Raw genomic sequence first — 19,957 nt, 5'->3', positions numbered from 1 at the left:
AAGGTCAAGTTGTATTTCTGCGCTGCTTTTCACCCAGGCAGACATTCCAGGGGGGCAGATGTGGGACAGCATGGTTGTCACCATTGTCACCATGGAGTGGCTACGTCTGGCTCTCCATGGCAGCCAGCTGAGTTGGGATGGAGCTCAGGAGAAATTGGGATTGTTCCTGGAAAATGAGATGGTCTCTTCTTTCATTTTTTTTTTTTTTTAATGTATTTTTTGATGTAACCGGTTGTGGAATATCTGGGATAAAGCTGAGAGGAGCCCCACAGGTGAGAAGTGGTTCAGTGGGGACAATCTAGAAAATTCTGTGGAATAATCAAAACTGAACCCTAGCTGTTGGATTTGCCCCAAATCCCTGGAATAAACACAGCCTGTGGAGAAGATCAGCTCCCTCACCTGTGGGGCTCAGCCTGGAGAAAAGGAGGCTCAAGGGGGACCTTTTTTCTCCACAGTTCCCTGACAAGAGGGTGTAGCCAGGTGGGGATGGGTTCTGCTCCCAGGGAACAGGGAGAGGAGGAGAGGGAACAGCCTCAGTCTGTGCCAGGGGAGGCTCAGGGTGGATATCAGAGGAATTTCCCCATGGAAAGGGTGGTCAGGCCTTGGCAGGGGCTGCCCAGGGAGGTGCTGGTGTAACCATCACTGGAGGTGTCCAAGGAATGCCTGGAGGTGGCACTCAGGGCTCTGGGCTGGTGACAAGGTGGGAATCTGTCACATCTTAGATTTGATGATCCCGGAGGTCTTTTCCAACCTCAGTGATTCTGGGGTTCTGTGAAATCCACCTGGCAGTGCGCAAAAGAAGGCACAGCTCGGGTTTTCCGTGGCAGCCCTGGCTGTTAATCAATGCTGGGTACAATTTGTTGATCTCAGCACTGGGTTGTGCTGAGGAACCCAACATTCTTACATCTGCCCGGCTGGGATTATGCTCCCACAGGTGCCTCCTGGAATCTCTGGTATCAGACCTATTGTGACCTGAAATTGTTGTTTCATTGTCATTTTGTGCCTCTTGCAAGTGCCTGGTCATTTAACAACTGAAAAGACACATTTACCTATCTTTTGGTGATTTCTCTTGAAATATGAGGTCAGTCAGATGAAGGATCAGCTTCACTGTTAATTAAAATTTCATCAGAACTGCCCCGGAAGAACTTGTCCCATAGAAGAAATTAAATTAATGGTGTTCAGTAGTAAGGTATCTTTATACTTTACTGGTATCCTCTGGAAATTTTCACAGGTCATGCTCCAATAAAACCCAGTTTTGCTCTTCAACTCAGTTGGAATTCCTGTTCCTTAAGTGCAAAAGAGGCTAATCATAGAGCAGAAAATAATTTGACTTGCTAATACTGGGTAAGAAAACATTTACTGCAACCACAAATATTTTCAGGATGATGGAGTATCTCATGTCCATGAAAGCTTGGTTCTGGTGACATGTTTGAGTAGGGAGGGTACTTTCTAGCAGAGGAAACCCTTGTCAACTGCAGCAGGCAGCTCCCTGTTCTTCAAAAGCTGGAGCAAAAAAATGTTGGCAGAGGAATCAAAATCCTCCTCTTTAGCGGAGTCTGCCACCAGGTTTCTTAGGCATGAACTCAGGAAAATCTTTACTAGGCATAAAAAAAAAAAAAAAAAGAGAGGGGGAGATGTGTCTTGCAGACAGAAGGTGCATTCTGAGGTTAGCGAAGAGATGAATTATAAATACCTCAAGTCGAGCCGTGCTTTTCCAGCTATTCTTCCTTGATGGTTCCTAGCTGGGAGCCAGTGAGAAGTGTCGTTTTGATGGGGTGCTGCTCCCCCCTGGTGAGATCAGGGCTCAGGCATTAGCTGTGCCCCACGGGAGCGCCCACAAAGAGGCGGTTGTTGGGTTTGTTATCGTGGTGGGAGCTGCTGAGCACGCCCGTGCTGCCTCACGGCCGCTGGAGACAGGGCAACTCTGCTCCCAAAATACTCCAGCCACTTCTGTTGGGTGACAAATTGTGTTTTTCTTTTCTCCTTTCATGTTTTGCTCCCCCCCCACCACCCTTTTTCGCCTTTTGAATGAGAAAGCTCCATTTTCATTACATGAATGGCGTTGCTTAGAAATTGATTCCTCTTGGAAAAATCCCCAAACTTTATAGGCCTCTGTGTGTCCAGGGTTTTCACTCAAGGACAAGGAGGAATTGGCTTCAGAGTGATAGACAGTAGGGCTGGATTAGTGATTAGCAAGGAATTCCTCTTGTGAGGGTGGGCAGGCCCTGGCACAGGGTGCCCAGAGCAGCTGTGGGTGCCCCTGGATCCCTGGAAGTGCCCAAGGCCAGGCTGGACAGGGCTTGGAGCAGCCTGGGATAGTGGAAGGGGTCCCTGCCCATGGCAGGCGGTCGCACTGGATGGTTTTAAGGTCCCTTCCAACCCCACTTCTCTAGGATTCAGTGATTACAAAGCAGTGATGTTCTGTTACACCTGCAGGGGTGCATGGCTGAGGTGTAGCTGGGAGCTCACAGCCACAGGTGCTGGTGTGGGACATACTGAGCAGGGACCCCGAACACCAGGCAAACACTTCTTGCCAAACTGGGATTTTACCCTAATTTATTTCATTTTTTAAAATTATTTTTTTCCCTTTTACAAAATACACTGAGCCAGTTAAAGCAAGAAGTGGCCAAAGAGAACCTCAGCCACCTCTTCTGTGTTTTCTTCCCCCTTTCCAAAACCAAAGTGCGAACAGCAGAGGACCCCTGATCCCACAGAGCACACCTGGCTGCAGTGAGCCTCACCCCACCCTTCTGCAGCACCCCATGACTGTCAGTGTCCTTGCCTCGGCTCCACCTGAGTTCCTCCAGGGAGGGTTTTATCCTTTAGAAGCGTGCAAGCTCAGCTTAGCGAAACTCTGTCCCAGGGAGAGATTAACCAATGTTCACGTGAGTATCTCAGTGTGTTTTGTTCTGCTGTTTCCCCTTTTAGGTGACAGCGAGATTGTAAATAATATGTACGAGACCGACCCTGATCTCCTTGCTGGAGAAAGCGCAGAGGAGGAAACTGAGGACAGTATAATGTCCCCCATCCCTGTGGGACCTCCGTCACCCTTCCCCACCAGTGAGGACTTCACTCCCAAGGAGGGCTCACCCTATGAAGCTCCCGTCTACATTCCTGATGACATTCCAATCCCACCAGATTTTGAACTCAGAGAATCTTCGATCCCAGGGGCAGGGCTAGGGATTTGGGCCAAAAAGAAGATTGAAGTTGGGGAAAGATTTGGACCCTATATGGCAGTACAGAGGAGCACATTAAAGGAAACAAACTTTGGATGGGAGGTAAGCGTGTGGAATGTGGGCACCACATTCCTTTGTCTTCTCTTCCAAGTATTTGTGGAGCTGGACTGAGGCCTGGTGGCCTGGGGACAGAGGTGGTGACTTTGCTGATGCCGTGTTTCCCTGAGTAACTTTCCACCCCCATTACCTGAAGGATTTAAAAATCAGCAGAAATCCCTTTTAAGTTCACTTCTTGGGCCACAAAACTGCTCGAGCACCGATTTGGAAGTTTGTTTTTGAATGATGTCAGGTCACTTCATCAAGTGCTTGTCATTTCCAAACTGTGTTCGGGAGTTGTCGTGTGGAGGGAATGGGATTAATCGCATCATGTTTGGTGGTTGGGGGTGTTACCTTTGACTCCCAGCCCGTGTCAGCAGTACAGGCATTATTAACTGGGCAGGGAAAAATAGCATGTACCCATTAACAGCCCCGATGTTCTCGACTTCTTGTGCTGCAGCAAAGATGGAGAAATGTGAAAGTCATTTTCCCCAAGAGCTGAACAAAACCCAGCCTTCAGCAGGAAAAAGCTCTCTCCTACAACTCCCATCTTATCTCTCTCCCTGCTTTTCTGGGCTAGTCCCAAAAATCATCTTAGCCTCTTCTGCTCCTATATTCTTGATTAGAGAATATCTAGATCCATAATTATCCTGAAATATTCATGAACAGTGAAGTGTTTCCTGGGATTTCTGCTCTGTGCTCACAGTCCTATCCCAGTGTCCATTATCCAATATATAATTCCTTCTCTCTAGCCCCTGTGCCCATCCCAACATTCCATCCCCTGCTGCATTGGGAGCTGCTGGCTCTTGTCCTGAGGAAGAGGCTGTGTCTGAGGCAGTGAGGGCAGAGAGGTTTCCTGGCAGGATTTTGCTGTAGGATAGGTGAGGCCTGTCCCAAAAAGTGGGAGCTGAATTTTCCCTCATTTTTCCCTGGGTGAAGCAGTGACTTGCTCCATTTTCTCCATCAGCCACTACTGGGGTGAACTGGTTCACAAAATCCGGGAGGATTTACAAGGTGGGAAGCAGCTGAGGGCTGGAGCTGTAAGGTTTTCCCAGAAGGCACCAGTGTGACAGAACCCTGTTTTCTCAGAAACAGGGGTCAGAAAGGCCAGGCTGAAGCATTAACAGTTTTAATTGTCTCTGATTATAGTCGCACTCTTGATTGTGAAGTCAGAAGTCAGTGAGCAGTGAGACCCAGTGAAACCCAGAGAAGCAGGTCCACATGTTTTTGTTTTGTTTACTTTGTTAATGTGTCTGAAGTGCAGGAAACAGCAAAAACCTCCTGTTTTAAGAATAAAACTCAGCTGTGTTTTGTTCAGTAGGAAGTGTCTGTAGAGCTAAAATCAGAGTTTGGTTGAATGACTGAGTGGAGAGTTTCCTTTTCCTCCTATCGTAGTGCAGGGTAAAGAGAGGAATTAGCTGAGTTTTGATCCCCTCTCTCCCCTCCAATGACATTCCTCAGAAACTCCTCTTGGTGTTGGCTTCTATAGTAAATAACATCGCAGAATATTTGCTTGGTATGACTGTATAAGCATCAAAAAGTGGGGCTTTGGGGGGGAAAAATCCCTTTTATTTTACTGGCAATACACGGTCTGGTTCAGAGGGGCTGTAGGTGCGAGGGGCTCGGGATTCCTGAGGAAGGTATTGATCACTTCCAGGTGTCTCTGAAAATAAGGATAATTTTCCTCTAGGAATATGTCATATTAATTATTTGTAGGCTGCAATGTGAAAGATGAATCCTCTTTTTCTAACCTAATTATTGATAGGTGGCATTTGTTGTTTCAATTTATATCTTTGTTATTTTGTTTTAAGGCTGATTTTTAGGAACAAAGTGCAATCCTCATTGGCTGGCAGAAGCCGAACAGTGCAAACCTTGTTTTCTATGACCTTGGCTAAACATTTTCCTTGTGTTTCATAATTCTGATAAAAGTTGGTATTTACACTCACGATTTTCAGAAAGGTTCCTCACATCCCCACTGCTCTATGTGCTCTGATAGGAGCTGCATTTATCAATTCCCGTTGACTTTGTGATACTGTTTGTTTTTGTAGTGTAATTGAGCAAACTTTCCCTCTCCAGGGCACTTCTCCTGTTCGTTCCTTTGTCCCCTGCTGTGGCAGGGACATTTCACACCTCATAGGAAGAGCTTTGTCCTCCCTCAGGTGTCCTCAAACCCACCCCAACACTCTCTGCTTGTCCTTGCAGGCACCTCTTGAATTTTCCTATTTCCCAGAGTGTTTAAGGACATTCCAGGGTCCTGTTTCCATTCAGTGCCTTCAGTATTTTATTTGGAAGCAACATCCATGAATTCCTTCATGTGCTGGACAGGAGTTCATGGAATAAGCTCTGTCTGCTGGGTCTTGGTGCCTGAGCCCTTCCCTTGGGGTTGGAAGGTTGGAAAAGGCCTGAGGAGATGTTCGAGGCAGCTCTACCTGATGGCAAATTGGGAAATGGTAACTTGGCATGTGTTTGCACCCTCTACTCATAAAATTGAGCAGGCAGGAAATGGGCAATGAGTGAAAGAAAGGGAAAGGGAAGGAGTTTTTTGTCACCCAGTAACTTGTTGGCTTTTGCTTCCCTGTGCTGTTTCTTTCAGTGGTGATAAATTCAACAAATCTGGGATTTGTAGGATCATGAGGAATGCTCCTTCTTTGGTTTGTCACTGGTTCTTTGGCCAGTATTTCTCTGGAACTTGTAGTTTGGACTTGCAGTGACTTGTGGTGTAAGACTTCCACACAACTCCTTGTTATGGCCAATTTGAATATATTCCATGTGAATTGCCTCTGCTATTAGGAATTTACTTCAGGAATGATACCTGTTCTTCACCTCTTCTATTCATATTTCTCAATTCATTTCCTGTAGTTTATAATCTTGATAATCCCTCTTTGTGTACAACTCACTCCCCAAACTCTGAAAACCTGATCCTTGTATTTGTTTGTTTTTAGGAGTCATCAGTTCCTTAATTTGAACAGTGCTTCTGCCTTTAGCACAAGGAGTTCTTGCCCTTCATCACAGGAAATTTATTGTCAGGCTTTGACTAAACTGGGAGTTCACTGGAAGTGGAACTGGCTGCAAAGTGGCTATTCCTCAGCACCATCTCAGTTTTGCTAGAAAATGCTGATTTTGTTGTCATACAGGACGTTCTTTCTGATTTCTGCATTAAAAAAAAATCAAATAATATTATGGGGGTTGGAAAACCTGCTATTGAGGGCTTTGATGTGAGAATGTATCTTTCTCTTCTGCCCAAAGATTACCACTACAGAAAGGTCTTTCTCTTTTCAAACTCCAGTAAGGGCAGATTTGTGAAAATGAAAATGAAACAGAGCAGTGAATTGTACCTCGAAGTCCCCAGGAAATTCAGTTTGTGTTTGGAGGCAGAGCCAGCCCTGTTTCCATCTGAACTCCTCGCTCCAGACCCGGTGTTACTCACTGAAACTTTCAGCTTCACTCATTAGTAGCCCAAAACATCCATGGGAATGCAGAATGCTGTGTTTTATCAGCCATACCTTGAAAAAAGGTGTGTAATTATCTTTATTATAGGTGTTTTTCCTTGGAGGCAGACAGGAGGGCTGGGTGGTGATGGTTTGAACACGTGTCCTGCCTTATCTGCAGCACAGCCTCGTATCAGGCCTCCTGCTTCACTTTGTGGGGTGTATTTTAAAAAATATTCCTTGAATTAAACCACACCTATCATTCAAGAGCTTTTTGGACACGGGATGGCAGCGAGTGATTCATGCTCATCCCATAAAAATAAATCAGATATGTCAATCCTGGCCCCCAGCCTCTCCCAGGGATGATTCAGTGGTCCTGCAGGACCTGTTGGGTGCTTTCCCTCATTCCCTGACACTGCTGTGCTGATCGTGTCATTCCACCTTTTTTTTGTGTGTGTGCCTTGAAGGACACCACCCCACCTAAAAGCCCTGTGATTACTGAGTGTGACCTGATTGCATTTCTCCTGCTCCCACTCCCCCCTGCCCGCTGACACAGAGCACAGCACTGCCAGCACCCCCAATAAATCACGGTGTGCTTGTGCTTTATGGCCTCCGGGGCCCAAGGAAAATGAAAATAAAATAATTACATAATGATTTTGATCACTTTGGATAAATAATGGTATTTATCATGGTGCTGTTAATTTTCCTAATTGAGAGAAGAATGGGAATCTCATCCTGGGGGGAAATTTAGCACCTGGATTGTAGATCTGGAAGTAGTTATGATTTTAGTTCAGTTTGCTTCACAGGGTAAACACCACGGATAAATGCAGTTTGTTTTAATTTATATTTTAATTTATATTTTAAGAGAGGTTATTTGCTGAAGCACAAAGACTTCTGTCAGCTGAAGTGTCAGAGCCAGGCTGCTCCTTTACATAGGAAAAATAAATAACTTTTTTCATTTCCTACTTGGGGGGGAAGGTAGAGCCCGTCCCACGGAAGACAAATAACTGGGATCCAAAAAAATGGGATCCAGCAGCTGAGGATGCAGCAGAGTTCTGGCTCCACGTCTGGGCTGGGGAAAACTACTGGGTTTTGAACACTCTTTAAAATGTCACTGACTCACAGCAGTCCAACCTTCCTATTCCTGCAAAATTAAAATCTTTACCAGGGGGTCTTTTTTATTTTCTCTGCTTTTTAGAAATACTCCTAAGTGCCAAAGGAAATTTACTTTACGTGACTGGCATTAAATGCTGGGAGGAGAATTATATTCCGTTTCCTTTAATGTGATAAATATTAAAAATATTTAAATATTAAAAATACCTTCAAAATTAAAAATATATTTTAAAATTATCTTTAAAATATTAAAATGGGAGGAGCCTTTAAGCACAGCTTGGAAGGTGATGGTTTAGTCGTGTTTCCCAGCTCAGATCATACAGGAATTCCTCCTTTTCCCCTTACAAGCTGATCCAGCTGAAGCAGCGAGTTCTTGTCTGTCCTGCCTTAGCCAGAGATGCTGAAAGGGGCGTGAGTCCTTTAAATGAGCAAAGAAACCCCAAAGCTCCTCATGTCTCTTGAAGGGCTCTCAGCTGGGCCCTGCGAGGATGTGATGCCATTTCCTGGTCGTTTTCCTTCCCTGGTTCATTAATTTTCCCCTCCTCTGCCTCTCCCTTTGCCTGGGGAATGATGTTACAGCAGCAGCCTCTCCCCCTCTGGGAAAAGGAGCTCCTGAATTGCTCCTTTTTCACCCCTCATCCCTGTTCTTGCAGGGAAATTGCTGAGGAGTTCTGTGTGTGTTACCTGCACAACAAACATCTCCCGTGCAAGGTTCCTTCCCGGTTTCCCAGATCTGCTGGGCTGGAATGAAACTCTGAAAATGAAAGAATCTGTGGGTTCATGAGGAAAACAGAAAGTCAGAGCACCCTGGGACTGCCCCAAATACTTGCTAAGAGTGTCCCCAGTTAGAATTTTCTACACATGGATATAAAACTGCAGAGAAACTTCTGCTTTGGACCAAAACTCAGAGCTTAAGTGAGAAAAAAAAATAATCTCAAGGAAGAAAAATAAGTTCCTGACCTCTAAATATTTTAAAGATTTCACTTTTATTATATTAATTTTAATTATTTTAAATATTTAAATTTTTAAATGAGATTTTTGGGCTGAGGAGGCAGCTCAGCTTTGTACATGCGTAGTTCCATCCCCTTCCCAGGAAGTAGCTCTGGGAGACCATCAACAATTTTATTTTTCCTGCAGGATCTAGGTTTTGTTCTGGTGTCTGGGGACCACCACGAGGAAGGGGAAGGGTCAGATCCAGGTGCTGGGAATTGTTGAGCTTTTTCTTATGACTGGAATTAAAACCATGTCAGGAGAAACAAGGACTGCCTCGGGACTGAGAGGAAGAAGGAATCACAGGAGAAACTCCATTGTGTACAGCTCCACCTTTTGGGGGGCTTTCATTTAATAATTTTGACCCTGGATAAAGGTGAAAAATGCACCTTATGGTATCCAAGTGACTGTGGTCCCATTTTTTGACATTTCCCCAAATGCTTCATGCCAGGGTTAAGAAAGTAAAGCCTTTTTTAGGCCCAAGAATGCCAAGATAAGTTGCTCTATCTTAGGCATTGGCTAAAACATGGGTATATAAGGAATTAAGGGAAAAAAAGAAGAGACAGGGGAAGGGAATGACTAAGAATACCTCCTGATATTTCTCCTTTATTTCCTTAAGGGGTAATAACTCATGAGCAATCCGGCAGAGGGCACTTTCTTTAAATAGAACATTCTGATTCACAAGCAGAAAAAGGAAATAAATATTTTCCTTTCGTCTTTGAGAGCCATCCCTGAATACCAGCTCCTGAAGCAATATTTTATCAGCCACACATTCAAAAAGGAGAAAGAAAGAGAAAAATCCCATGAACAGCTCAGTGGTGACCACAGTGGTTTGAAAAATTGCTTTTTTCATTGTCAAAAGCCCTGCAGAAGTCAGGGCACTGCTTCTTCCTCTGGAATTTTAACCTGCAGAGAAATCCAACCTGGGTTTTGTCTGCTCCCAGCAAAGCCTGGCTGCTGGAGCCTGGAACACAGTGGGCTTTTGTAAAGGAAATGATCAATAAGGGAAACCATAAATATACATGGGCTCTGAAGGAGGCAGCGCTCTGGGGACTCTCTCAGAGGCAGTTTGGGAAGGTGGGAGCAATGCAAAATAACTAAATAAATTAAATAAAATAACTAATTTTGGGGTTTTCAGGCTGCTGGTACGAGGCACTCAGGAGGCTGCTGGTTTTTTGGGAATCAGCCTCATGCTCCTCACTGCTCAGAGGGATTGGGGTACTGGGGGCTCCAGGGTGAGGTCCAGGGATGTGCTCAGGGCCATCAAACCCTTCAGTAAACCCCATCTGAGCTCCTGGTCAGTCCTAAGTCTGAAAGTTCTAAGTTAAATCTCTTTACCTCAATCTGTGCGATGCAAGAAGTATCAAGAGTGAATTTTCCCAAGTAAAATGTTGTGTTAATTACTTTTAAAGAATGGGAAAATCACATTCTCTGCATAATTTGGCACCGTTCTCCTCTTCCCATGGCAAATCCAGAGCAGCACCACAGATCTGGAGAGCTGGTAAATGTAGCAAGACTAACTTTGTTTGGGATTTAGGGCTTCACACACTTTGGCACTTCAGTTGCTTCTTGTTTGGCTCTGGAAATGCCATGGAGCTTTGTTGTATTTAGGGTGGGAATGAAGGTTGGATCTACTGCTTTTTCTGAAGGAGTAGGACATGGGTGGACTTGGTTCTTCACTCGCTAATACAGCTCTTAATTATTCACCCTTTCCTCTTTCTGTGTGTTCACTATTCCTTTCTGTGTGTTCACTATTCCTCTTTCTGTGTGTTCACTATTCCTTTCTGTGTGTTCACTATTCCTCTTTCTGTGTGTTCACTATTCCTCTTTCTGTGTGTTCACTATTCCTTTCTGTGTGTTCACTATTCCTTTCTGTGTGTTCACTATTCCTCTTTCTGTGTGTTCACTATTCCTTTCTGTGTGTTCACTATTCCTTTCTGTGTGTTCACTATTCCTCTTTCTGTGTGTTCACTATTCCTCTTTCTGTGTGTTCACTATTCCTTTCTGTGTGTTCACTATTCCTCTTTCTGTGTGTTCACTATTCCTTTCTGTGTGTTCACTATTCCTTTCTGTGTGTTCACTATTCCTCTTTCTGTGTGTTCACTATTCCTTTCTGTGTGTTCACTATTCCTTTCTGTGTGTTCACTATTCCTCTCTCTGTGTGTTCACTATTCCTTTCTGTGTGTTCACTATTCCTTTCTGTGTGTTCACTATTCCTTTCTGTGTGTTCCATCCCAGCAAAGTGCTGGCACCTGCACAAAACGGGGCCGTCCCGGTTCTGAGAGAGCTCGGCTTTGCAAAACAAGGGCTGCCTGTCCAGGCAAGGTGTGAAGCTGAGTTTGAGTCATTTTTAGAAACATGAATGGAAGAATCACATCTGCAGGAGGAGGGCCTGGGGTCAGGCAAGGTGGGGAATTGTCCCTTGGGGTGGGAGGAGCATTTCCAGAGCATGGGGGTGTCTTTGGAAGGGTTATTCCCAGTCGTGGGCTCTCTTTCTTAAGTTGTCTCTGAGGTTCAGCTGCTTTGTGAGGCATCCCTGTAAAATCTCCACCTTGGCAGAGTTGTGCAGCTCTCCTGAATTCCTGGTCCCCCTGTCCTCAAATCAAACAGACAACAAAATCATTGAATCCTAGGAAGGGTTGGAAGGGTCCTTAAAGCCCATCTCATCCCACCCCCTGCCATGGGCAGGGACACCTTCCACTAGACCAGGCTTCTCCAAGCCTGGTCCAAGCTGGATAGACACTTCCAGGGATGGGGCAGCCAGAGATTCTCTGGGCACCTCATCCAGGGCTTCCTCACCCTCCCAGAGAGGAATTTTTTTTCCTAACCTCTAATCTAACCCTACTCTCAGTCTGAAGCCATTCCCCCTTGTCCTGGCACTCAAGGCCCTTGTAAATAGTTTTTCTTCATATTTTTTGTCAGCTCCCTCCAGGGTGCTGGAAGGCCACAATTAGGTCACCTTCTGTTCTCCAGGCTGGACAATCCCAACTCTCTCCCAGCAGAGCTGCTCCATCCCTCTGATCATCCTGGAGCCTCCTTTGAACTCTCTCCAGCAGCTTCAGGTCCTTCCTATGCTGGATCCCAGGGCTGGAGGCAGGGGGGTCTCAGCTCCAGGTCCGAGTGCAGCTGGAATCAGGTTCCAGTGAGGTGACAGTGGGCCTGGAGCATTAAGTGTGTCTGAACTGAAGGGATGTGCAGGTTCCAGTGGGATGTGTCCCTAAAGGACAGGATCTCTCAGGAGACTGTCAGAAGCACAGACTGGAGGGCAGCTTGTCACAACTTGCCATAATTTATTCTCTTTGCCCAGAAAGGCACAAAACGTTATTAAAGAAAATAGAGTATTTCACTGAGGAGTGTTCTCACCCAAGTGTCCTGCTCTCTCCTTGGTGGGGTTTATTTTGGCTGCTCTTGGCCATGTGGTGCTGGGGAAATAAATCCCTGCACGTCCTGGGAGCGATGCCTGGAGCCTGAGCGGTGCAGCCCTGATCTTTCAGAGCCACCTCTGTGTTTGGTGTATTTTATAACCTGTCTGGTCCAGGTTCAGCCCCTTTGTGCCTGTGTAGCACCGAGACCTTTCCCTCAGCACACACAAGAGATTCTTTCCTCCCTTTGGCTCTGATCAGGCAGCCGTGTGCTCCTTCCCTTTCGGACAGCGCCCCGCTGTAATCGTACATCTCATTGTGCCATCCCTGCTCAATCCTGTTCAAAAATACCTACATCTCACCCTTGTCCCCCACCTCCCTTTTCCCATTTAGATCTCCCTGAAGCCCATTCTCCCTTATCAGCACAGTAATTTTGTGAGCAGAGCTTGGATTTCTGCCGTTTAGGCCCCGGCCATTGTCTGCCGCAGCTGCAGTCAAGATAAACCCTCACCCAGAACAAAGTTGGAATGACCTTTTACAAGCAGAATCTGCCTTGTTTCCCTCCAGACTAATTTATCAGCCTTCATTTCAGCCTAGTCTCTCAGCAGAGGCCTGAAAGAACATTACAGAGAGCATGAATGAACAGGGGGATTAAGATGCTTGGCTAGTCCCTCTTTTTCATCAGACACCTTCTGGATTTGCCGGGATGTAAGCTGTAAATGACCGTAAGTGGTGAACTGCCTTAAACTTGGAGAAGGAGAAGGGAAGGGGTGGGGGGGAGCCACCACAGCCACATGTTTGGGAAAGAAGAGTGATGTAGGAGCTGGATAAATCTCCTGTCTCAGAGGCTAGCAGGACTGAGCAGTGTCCGCAGTCCTTTCCAAGGGCTCTGTGTCAGTCCTCAAGCAGGGCAGGGAGAGGGACAGACTCAGCTCCTTCAGAACTGTTAATGAGGCAAACTTAAATCCAATTTATTGACTCAAAGCAAGTTTAAAAAACTGTGTTACATCCAAAGTGTTTTGGTGCAGCAGAGCAGCAAAATTTTCTTGTGTGATTTTAATGCTGCAAGAGGGGAAATTTTTTTGAATTGGATTTGACAAGTGTCAAATATCCCAACAGGAAACCCATGATTCTCTTGTAGCTGACAACAGCCATAGTCTAAAGGAATTGCTGTGAGGAGGGGAATAAATATTTGTTTCTTGAAGGAGGGGAGAGTTGTCAGCTGCAGTTCAGGTGAATTTCCTGTCGATGCCATGCGGCTTTAGTGGGACTGGATAATTCCACCCCTAAACACCATAAAACATCAGATTCTGTTTCCCTGTGTACACTTTTTAGTTTCCTTCATCTTTTATATAATGAAGGAAAAGGTTATTTAACTACTTGTTAACTCTACTGCTAAATCACAGCCTGCTCAGCTGAGGGGGGGAAATCCTTTTCCAACAAACTTGGATCATTGTGTTTCATTCCTTGGAGTGACTAAAAAGTTCTTGCAGGGGGAGAATTCAGTGCAGCCCCAGGGATTTTGGTTGTTTCTGGGGCTGTGGTGGCACCTTGTGTCCTCAGGCAGGGTGGGAACCACCCAGGTGGGAACCCTGGTGGAAAGGAGCAGAGCTTGCACCTCTAGCATTTTATTTGGACTTTTGGTCTATCAGAACACTTTGGAATGTTTCAGCTTTTGCTGGAAGGTGGAGCTGCAGGTGGGGGTGTGCCAACAGTAAGTGAAAATGCTGTGGGATCAGCTTGTGAAATGGGTGTTGCACTATCAGGTGATTCTGAACATCAGCCACAGAGTGTTTAGAAATGGGTGCAAATAAAAGATCAACATTTTGGAGTGATTTTAAGGTTTTAAGATATTTTAAGGAGTTATACCTGTATAGTATAAAACTGTGTAGCTATATAATAAAAAAGTATACCTAATTTTTAGGTATTTTAAGAAGTTCACCCCATTCACTGGACCAGCCTGGCATTTGGGCCTATGGGACCATACACACCAATAAACCCTACCGCAATAATTGGTAGTTCCTTTTCTGAGCAATAACTGCCCCAAAGCAGTGCCTTGTGAACATAACAGAAGTATCCAGACTTCTCTAAACCTTTGCAAGAATTGTGATTTGATTTAGGTATTTGGGTGAAAGCTCAGGCTGTGATTCCTTTCTCTCTCCTGTGTCCTACCTCATATTTGTGCCTTTGCAGCCGTTAACCAGTAATATGGCAGGTGTTTCAGAGCTGATACCATCCTTTTCTTGGTGGTTGTGTTGAGTCTTTCTTAGCTTAGCAATTCAAAAGTGCTTCTCTGTTGGCAACTTGCTCCAAAAAAATGAAGTTAAGAAAATGAACCAAGTTTACTTGTGCTGAAACCAAAAGTGAGGGCAGCTCATCTCTTAAACACCAACAGAACCATTGTCCCAAACCTTGACTTATGGACACTCCCACCCTCAGAAGGGAAGGATTTTTTGCTATTCCTAAGTGGTTTTATCATCTCCAAAATTAATTTCATCAGCATGGCAGGGAGATGGAGATGGTGCCTTTCTGGAGAGTTCTGGAGCCAAAATGCAGATGCTTCAACCAGGACAGATTATTTTTGCCTCTTGTGCAGTTTCCTGGGAAATGGACAGAAAGAAGCTTAATTTCTTCTAGTCCCCTGCAGCTGTGCTTGGGGTTTAATAAGCATAGAAGGTGATTTAAGGGGAAAGAAAAAAGGCAGGAAGTTCAGCTCCTTGTTGAGCTGTCTGTGTTCTTTGGAGCAGAAACTGGGGTTTGCTGCTGAGTGGAGGAGCAGCACTTCCCAGATGGAAGTTCAGCATCAGGGATGGTGCCCAAAATGTTCAGTAGCCCTGCAAAACTCAATGAATGGGCCAAAAAGACCACAGGTTAACTTCCATTCAAATAAACACAAAACATTTAATTTAGAATATGCAGGGAAGAATAATCCAGGTTGTGTCCATGCAAGGCTGAACTTCAAACTGGGAGTGTTGTCTGAGAACAAACAGGATCCTTGTACAGGAGCATTTGATGAAACTACTGGGAAAAATGTTGAAATTAAATACAAGCAAATTCTGCTTTTTGTAGTGAAAGGCAAATTCCAGAACACAGGAGATCAGGAGGTCCAGAGAGGATGGGGATGGTGTGAGTAAAATAGATTCATACATTCATCCGAGCAAGGATATTCTGTCTGATGCCTCTCACCTGATGGCTCTCGGCACTGGGGGGCTGTGAGGTGAACACAGTGGAACTGGGCCGGGATCTCACAGCTCCCCCAAATCCCCCCCCCAGCTTTTATTGTCACTGATGTTTGCTAAGTCAAAGACCAACCTGAAAAACATCCTTTGGGAAAGGGGGGCATTGAAGGCAAAAATCCCCTGAGCAGGGAGAAATGAAATGTTGCTGGGTGATAACAAAAGGCTCCAAGGGAGGAGCTGTGGGGTCATGGGGCTAAACCAGGGAATATCTGGAGCATTTCCCTGGATAAGGGGGGATACCCAGTCCCATTAGAATGGGCAGACCATGGATCAGCCCACAGGAAGATGTGGGGCTCCCAGTGCATCCCCACCCCCTGCACTGGTGCCTCTGGTGCAACTCCTGTTTTCAACTCTTTAATGTTTTTGTGGATTTTAGATCCAAGCCAACGCTCTCAGTGTAAATTCACATCTCGCCTGTGGTTTGTTACAAGGGTTTGTAGTTGCTGCTGGAAATTTCAGATTTAGGAATTTGAGCCAAAGCAAGTCCTTTCCCTGTCTTTTCCTGTTTTCCAAAGTCACCTAATTTTGTAAAGTGTGTGTGTGTGTGTTTGTGAAATAAATCAGTGTAAATTTACTTCTCACTATAAATTGTAATTGGCAAGAGTCAGGATATAGCAAATCCAGAATGGGAATGATAAAATACTGATACTGTATCCTTTAATTTATTACCTGTATTATCCACACCCTGTGTTTTCCACTCGGTTCTCTCTCCTTCACGAGTTGTGTTTTCACTAGACTGGCATTTTCCTCCTCTGATGAATTAACTGTCAATTGAAGTTAGTGAGATAAATCAAAACAAATGGACACACTGCTCCATATTGACTTTCTCACTGCCTGATTCCCAGTCCCACTTTCTGAGCACAGGGCTCTTGTTATGCTCACTTGCTTCTAAGCAAATGTACACAAAAAGGAGGAACTGGGGGAGGTGGGTGTTTAATAGCCAGTAATTACATTTTTGCCTGTCTTTGTTTCATCTGGGATCTTGTCAGTGATGAGATCTGGACCATTTACTCAGAAAGAAGGCACTTGGCATGGTGGGAGAGAGGGGCATGTTAACTGGATTTCAGGTAGCAAACATGGAAGTTCAGGTCTTCTAAAATGTGGTCTTAATCAACATAAGGGAGGAGTTTTTTGGATAACCGTAAGAGTTGAGGTGAAGAGGAGGACACCTTTTATCAGCAGGGGTGATGTGCAGGCCCTCATTGTAAGAGAAACAAGGCTCTAGTCTGAATCCAGAGAGGTTTGTTAACGTTTGCTGTGGGAATTCTGGGTGTAAAATGTTTTTGGGTAGGGGACTCCAAAATGTTGAAGCCTTGGCTTTATCCCAAAATGGCAGAACAGTTTCTGGCTGGTTTGTTCTATTTGTGCAAATGTGATGTGATCAGGCACACAAATGACTGGGATCATCTGTGTTCCTGATCAGACAAAACTGAAGTTTTATACCTATAAATATATATTTATCTATAAGATAATCAGTGGAATAGGTCTGTAACATGGATCAAGGCTTCTCTCTTGCAGACAGGGAAAAACTCCCACAGTGAGGAGTCCTCCAGGCCCACAGGCCTTCCCTCTATTGCCACCAAAGTTAGAACTGTGTGATAAAAAATTCGGCTGACTATTTTTAGAGAACAAGATCACAAATCCAGGCCCGTGTCTCCAGCAGTGCCATCTGTGTGTGGATCAAGCCCCAGCCACACCTCTGGCTGAGCTGGCTCCTCTGCCAGGGTTCAGTGCTCAGAACAAGCACACGCCTGCCACAGAGCAAGTGTGGAAATTCTTTTGTTATTTGTTTACTTCTACCTTAAACATCTGTGCCTTAGCACTCTGCTTTGAAAAGCGCTGGAGATCAAGCAGGTTTTTCTTTCAGGGCTCTCACCTCCATCCTGCATCCTGTCTTCCTGAGTAACCTTCAGCAAATAAATATAACACCTTCTCACCTGGAAGGGATCTCCTGCACTTTAATTCAAGAAGTAAAAGGTTAAAAAAAAAAAAATGTCTGTGCAGAGGAATGGATGGTGGAAAGGGGTAAAGCCTCTCAGCAGTAGGTTAATTGGAGAGTGGAATACCAGTGTAGATGGGAGCACATAGTTTCCTTGGACAATGTACTAAAGAACTGGGAGCTGGGAAGGACCAGCTGGGATTGTTAGTGAATTAGCTGAAGTCAGAAACTGCTGAATGGAGCAAAGAAGTAAAGGGGAAATGAAGGTTAGGGTATAATTCAGTCTAAATTAGGTGGGCCATTCACAATGCATAAAAGGGCTCTGAGCTTCCTTTCTTGGGGAAAATGGGGAGGAAAGCTCACTTTTATTTGGATGCGTGTTGAGTGGTTGATTTTAAGAATGTGCATACCTAGAGCCTACTTTTTGGGAGTGCATTATCCCACATGAGTTTGGAGGAAGCATTGAAAATGCCATGAGCCTGAAAGACAACAGATTTAGCAAGAAAGCCTCAGGACCATTGTGCTGCAGGAGCATTTCATTTAATCTCTGATGAGCTGAAACAAATCCTCTTCATTCCTTCTACCTCTGCTTGCTTGTTATCCACAGTGAACACTGTACCTGATCACCTTGGGGATCCCGGGTGCTTGGAATCCACCCTGGCTCTGGCCCTCCTCTCTATGTTATTTGTGATTTATTACAGCACTCCTGTGTTTCCAGTCATGGCTAAGTTTTGTTTCTAAGTGCTTCTCCCATGGAAAGGGATGTGGCAGGCAGCACATGGTCTTGGAGACTGTTTGTTCTACACAAACCTAGGAAAAATAGAGGGAATTGCACAAATTTGAAAAACAAATAGTTCAATTGAGATGCCTCCATGGAGCAGAAGGTCTTGAGCCTTCCAGTGGTGTCTGTCTGGGGTGCATTGAATTCTAATTTAGAAGAGTTTTGCTGCATCCCTTTGGGTGTTGTCTCTCTAGTCCTTCAAATCCATTTGCCCCAAATTTGCTTAGCATCCCTCAGAGGTGCATCATCCATCTGATGACAAAAAAAATCATTGTTTTTTCAATTTTTTAGGTGTTTCAGAACTTACAGCCTTTCTCTGCTCTGAGTGCCATCTGTGAGTGCAAAGTGATTTTAACTTGGATTTAAGTGATGTGGTTGTGGCTGAGCAGAGCCTGCCAAAGGTCTGGGCCCTTCATCTCCGCTGAGATAAAATCCAAATTTTCTGGTTTAGAACCCTGGGGGTGCTCTGTGTTTTCTGAACCAACTTTCAGAGCTCTTGTGCTGCATCACCAATAAGATAAAGTTCATCTGACTGGGGTTTTCTGAGACATAAAATGCTTAATAAAGAATAGAGAGCACTGATTTTATCAGGGTGTAATTCCAGAAGTGCTGGGGCTGAAGGTGGAACTTTTCCCCCCTCGTGCTGTACCTGCCAGAGCCTGGACTCGTTTCTGTGTTCACTCCAAAGGCTTATGTCAAGCCCAGTCAATTTAAATGAGATTCAGAGCTGGAGCAGCAATAAGTGTTCAATCAAAGTATTTGATAAATCACTTAAACAATCTCGCAGATTGCAAATTCTGTAAATGCAAGTTCTGCACTTATTCAAAACTAGTGAATGTGACAGGGCTAAGAGACAGCAAAGTCAAAACAGCAGGAAGAAAAACTCGGATTCTTTGATGAGATTAAAATACCAGCAATTGCAGTGGCAGGCAGGTAGGGCTGTGCTGCTCATGGAGCCCCTGCTCCAGCTTTTCCAAGGAGAATATACAGATGGGATAAAGAAGAGAAGGCTGATTTGATGATTGCAGCATAATTTTACCTTTACTTCAGGGTATGTGTGTTTTCCTTAACGTCTTGAATGGCATAATTTAGCTGGTCAGGAAAGTTTTCTCTCCTATTAAATGGAATGACAAGTGACTGTAAAAGTAGGAGAAGGGAAATCTCAACAAAGCCCAGATTGCTCTGAATGCTCAACAATTTGTCTTTGGTTACTCAGACAGGAGCATGAGCTTCCTCAGGTGGAATTTATTCTGGTGAGTGTCTCCACAGAAAAGCTGAAAACAAAGTGTTGAAACAAACTCTCAGAGTTGGCTTTCCCCTGATTTGTCACCCCCTGCAGCCACGAAGATTAAATACCAAGCAGGTATTTAATGATTGTTTTTTTGCTATGATTTTTACTGTGTCGAAGAAAGATGGAAGAAATTAAAGCTTTTTTATTTTGGTTTTTTTCTTGAGTAGCTTCCAGAATGAAACCTTGTGCTTTGCCTGTTGAACTTTTTCCTGGTTATTAAGGAAGTTGAGGAGATTTTGCTGGGAGAGAAATAACTCATTGTCAGCACCAGCATGAGGCACAATTTGAAATAAGTTTTCACGGTTACTGGAAGAAAGAGCGGAAATGGTATCAGTTTTGACTGTTGCCAGTGTCGAAGTTCAGCATTTTAGTTTCAAAAAGCCATGGCTGGTTTTGTGCGAGCGGTTCAATGTTCCCTCATCATCTTTGTCCTTGTTCACAATATCAAGGGAGTTTTAATGAGGATCCAGTTGCCAATTTTTTCATATTGTACATTTTGCTTGCTCACACCATTACTGTATTCCCAATCCTCAGAAATCAGG

The 19,957-nt window shown here is 44.7% G+C and overlaps 1 protein-coding gene across 2 annotated transcripts in view; it reads left to right on the top strand.

Annotated features, from left to right (window-relative positions):
- Positions 1–19,957, top strand: part of PRDM16 (PR/SET domain 16) — a 282,440-nt gene that overhangs the window by 100,123 nt on the left and 162,360 nt on the right. For both annotated transcript variants that reach the window (XM_088066579.1, XM_088066578.1), the window contains exon 2: positions 2,929–3,278. In XM_088066579.1, coding sequence (XP_087922705.1) covers positions 2,929–3,278 — 350 coding nt within the window. The remainder of the gene's footprint in view (positions 1–2,928; positions 3,279–19,957) is intronic.

The sequence above is a fragment of the Pseudopodoces humilis genome, chromosome 24 (assembly GCF_049639895.1).
Source record: "Pseudopodoces humilis isolate 2021_Gansu_Grassland_sample_001 chromosome 24, ASM4963989v1, whole genome shotgun sequence".
Lineage (NCBI taxonomy): Eukaryota > Metazoa > Chordata > Aves > Passeriformes > Paridae > Pseudopodoces > Pseudopodoces humilis.
This window is presented reverse-complemented; position numbering and strand designations above follow the sequence as displayed.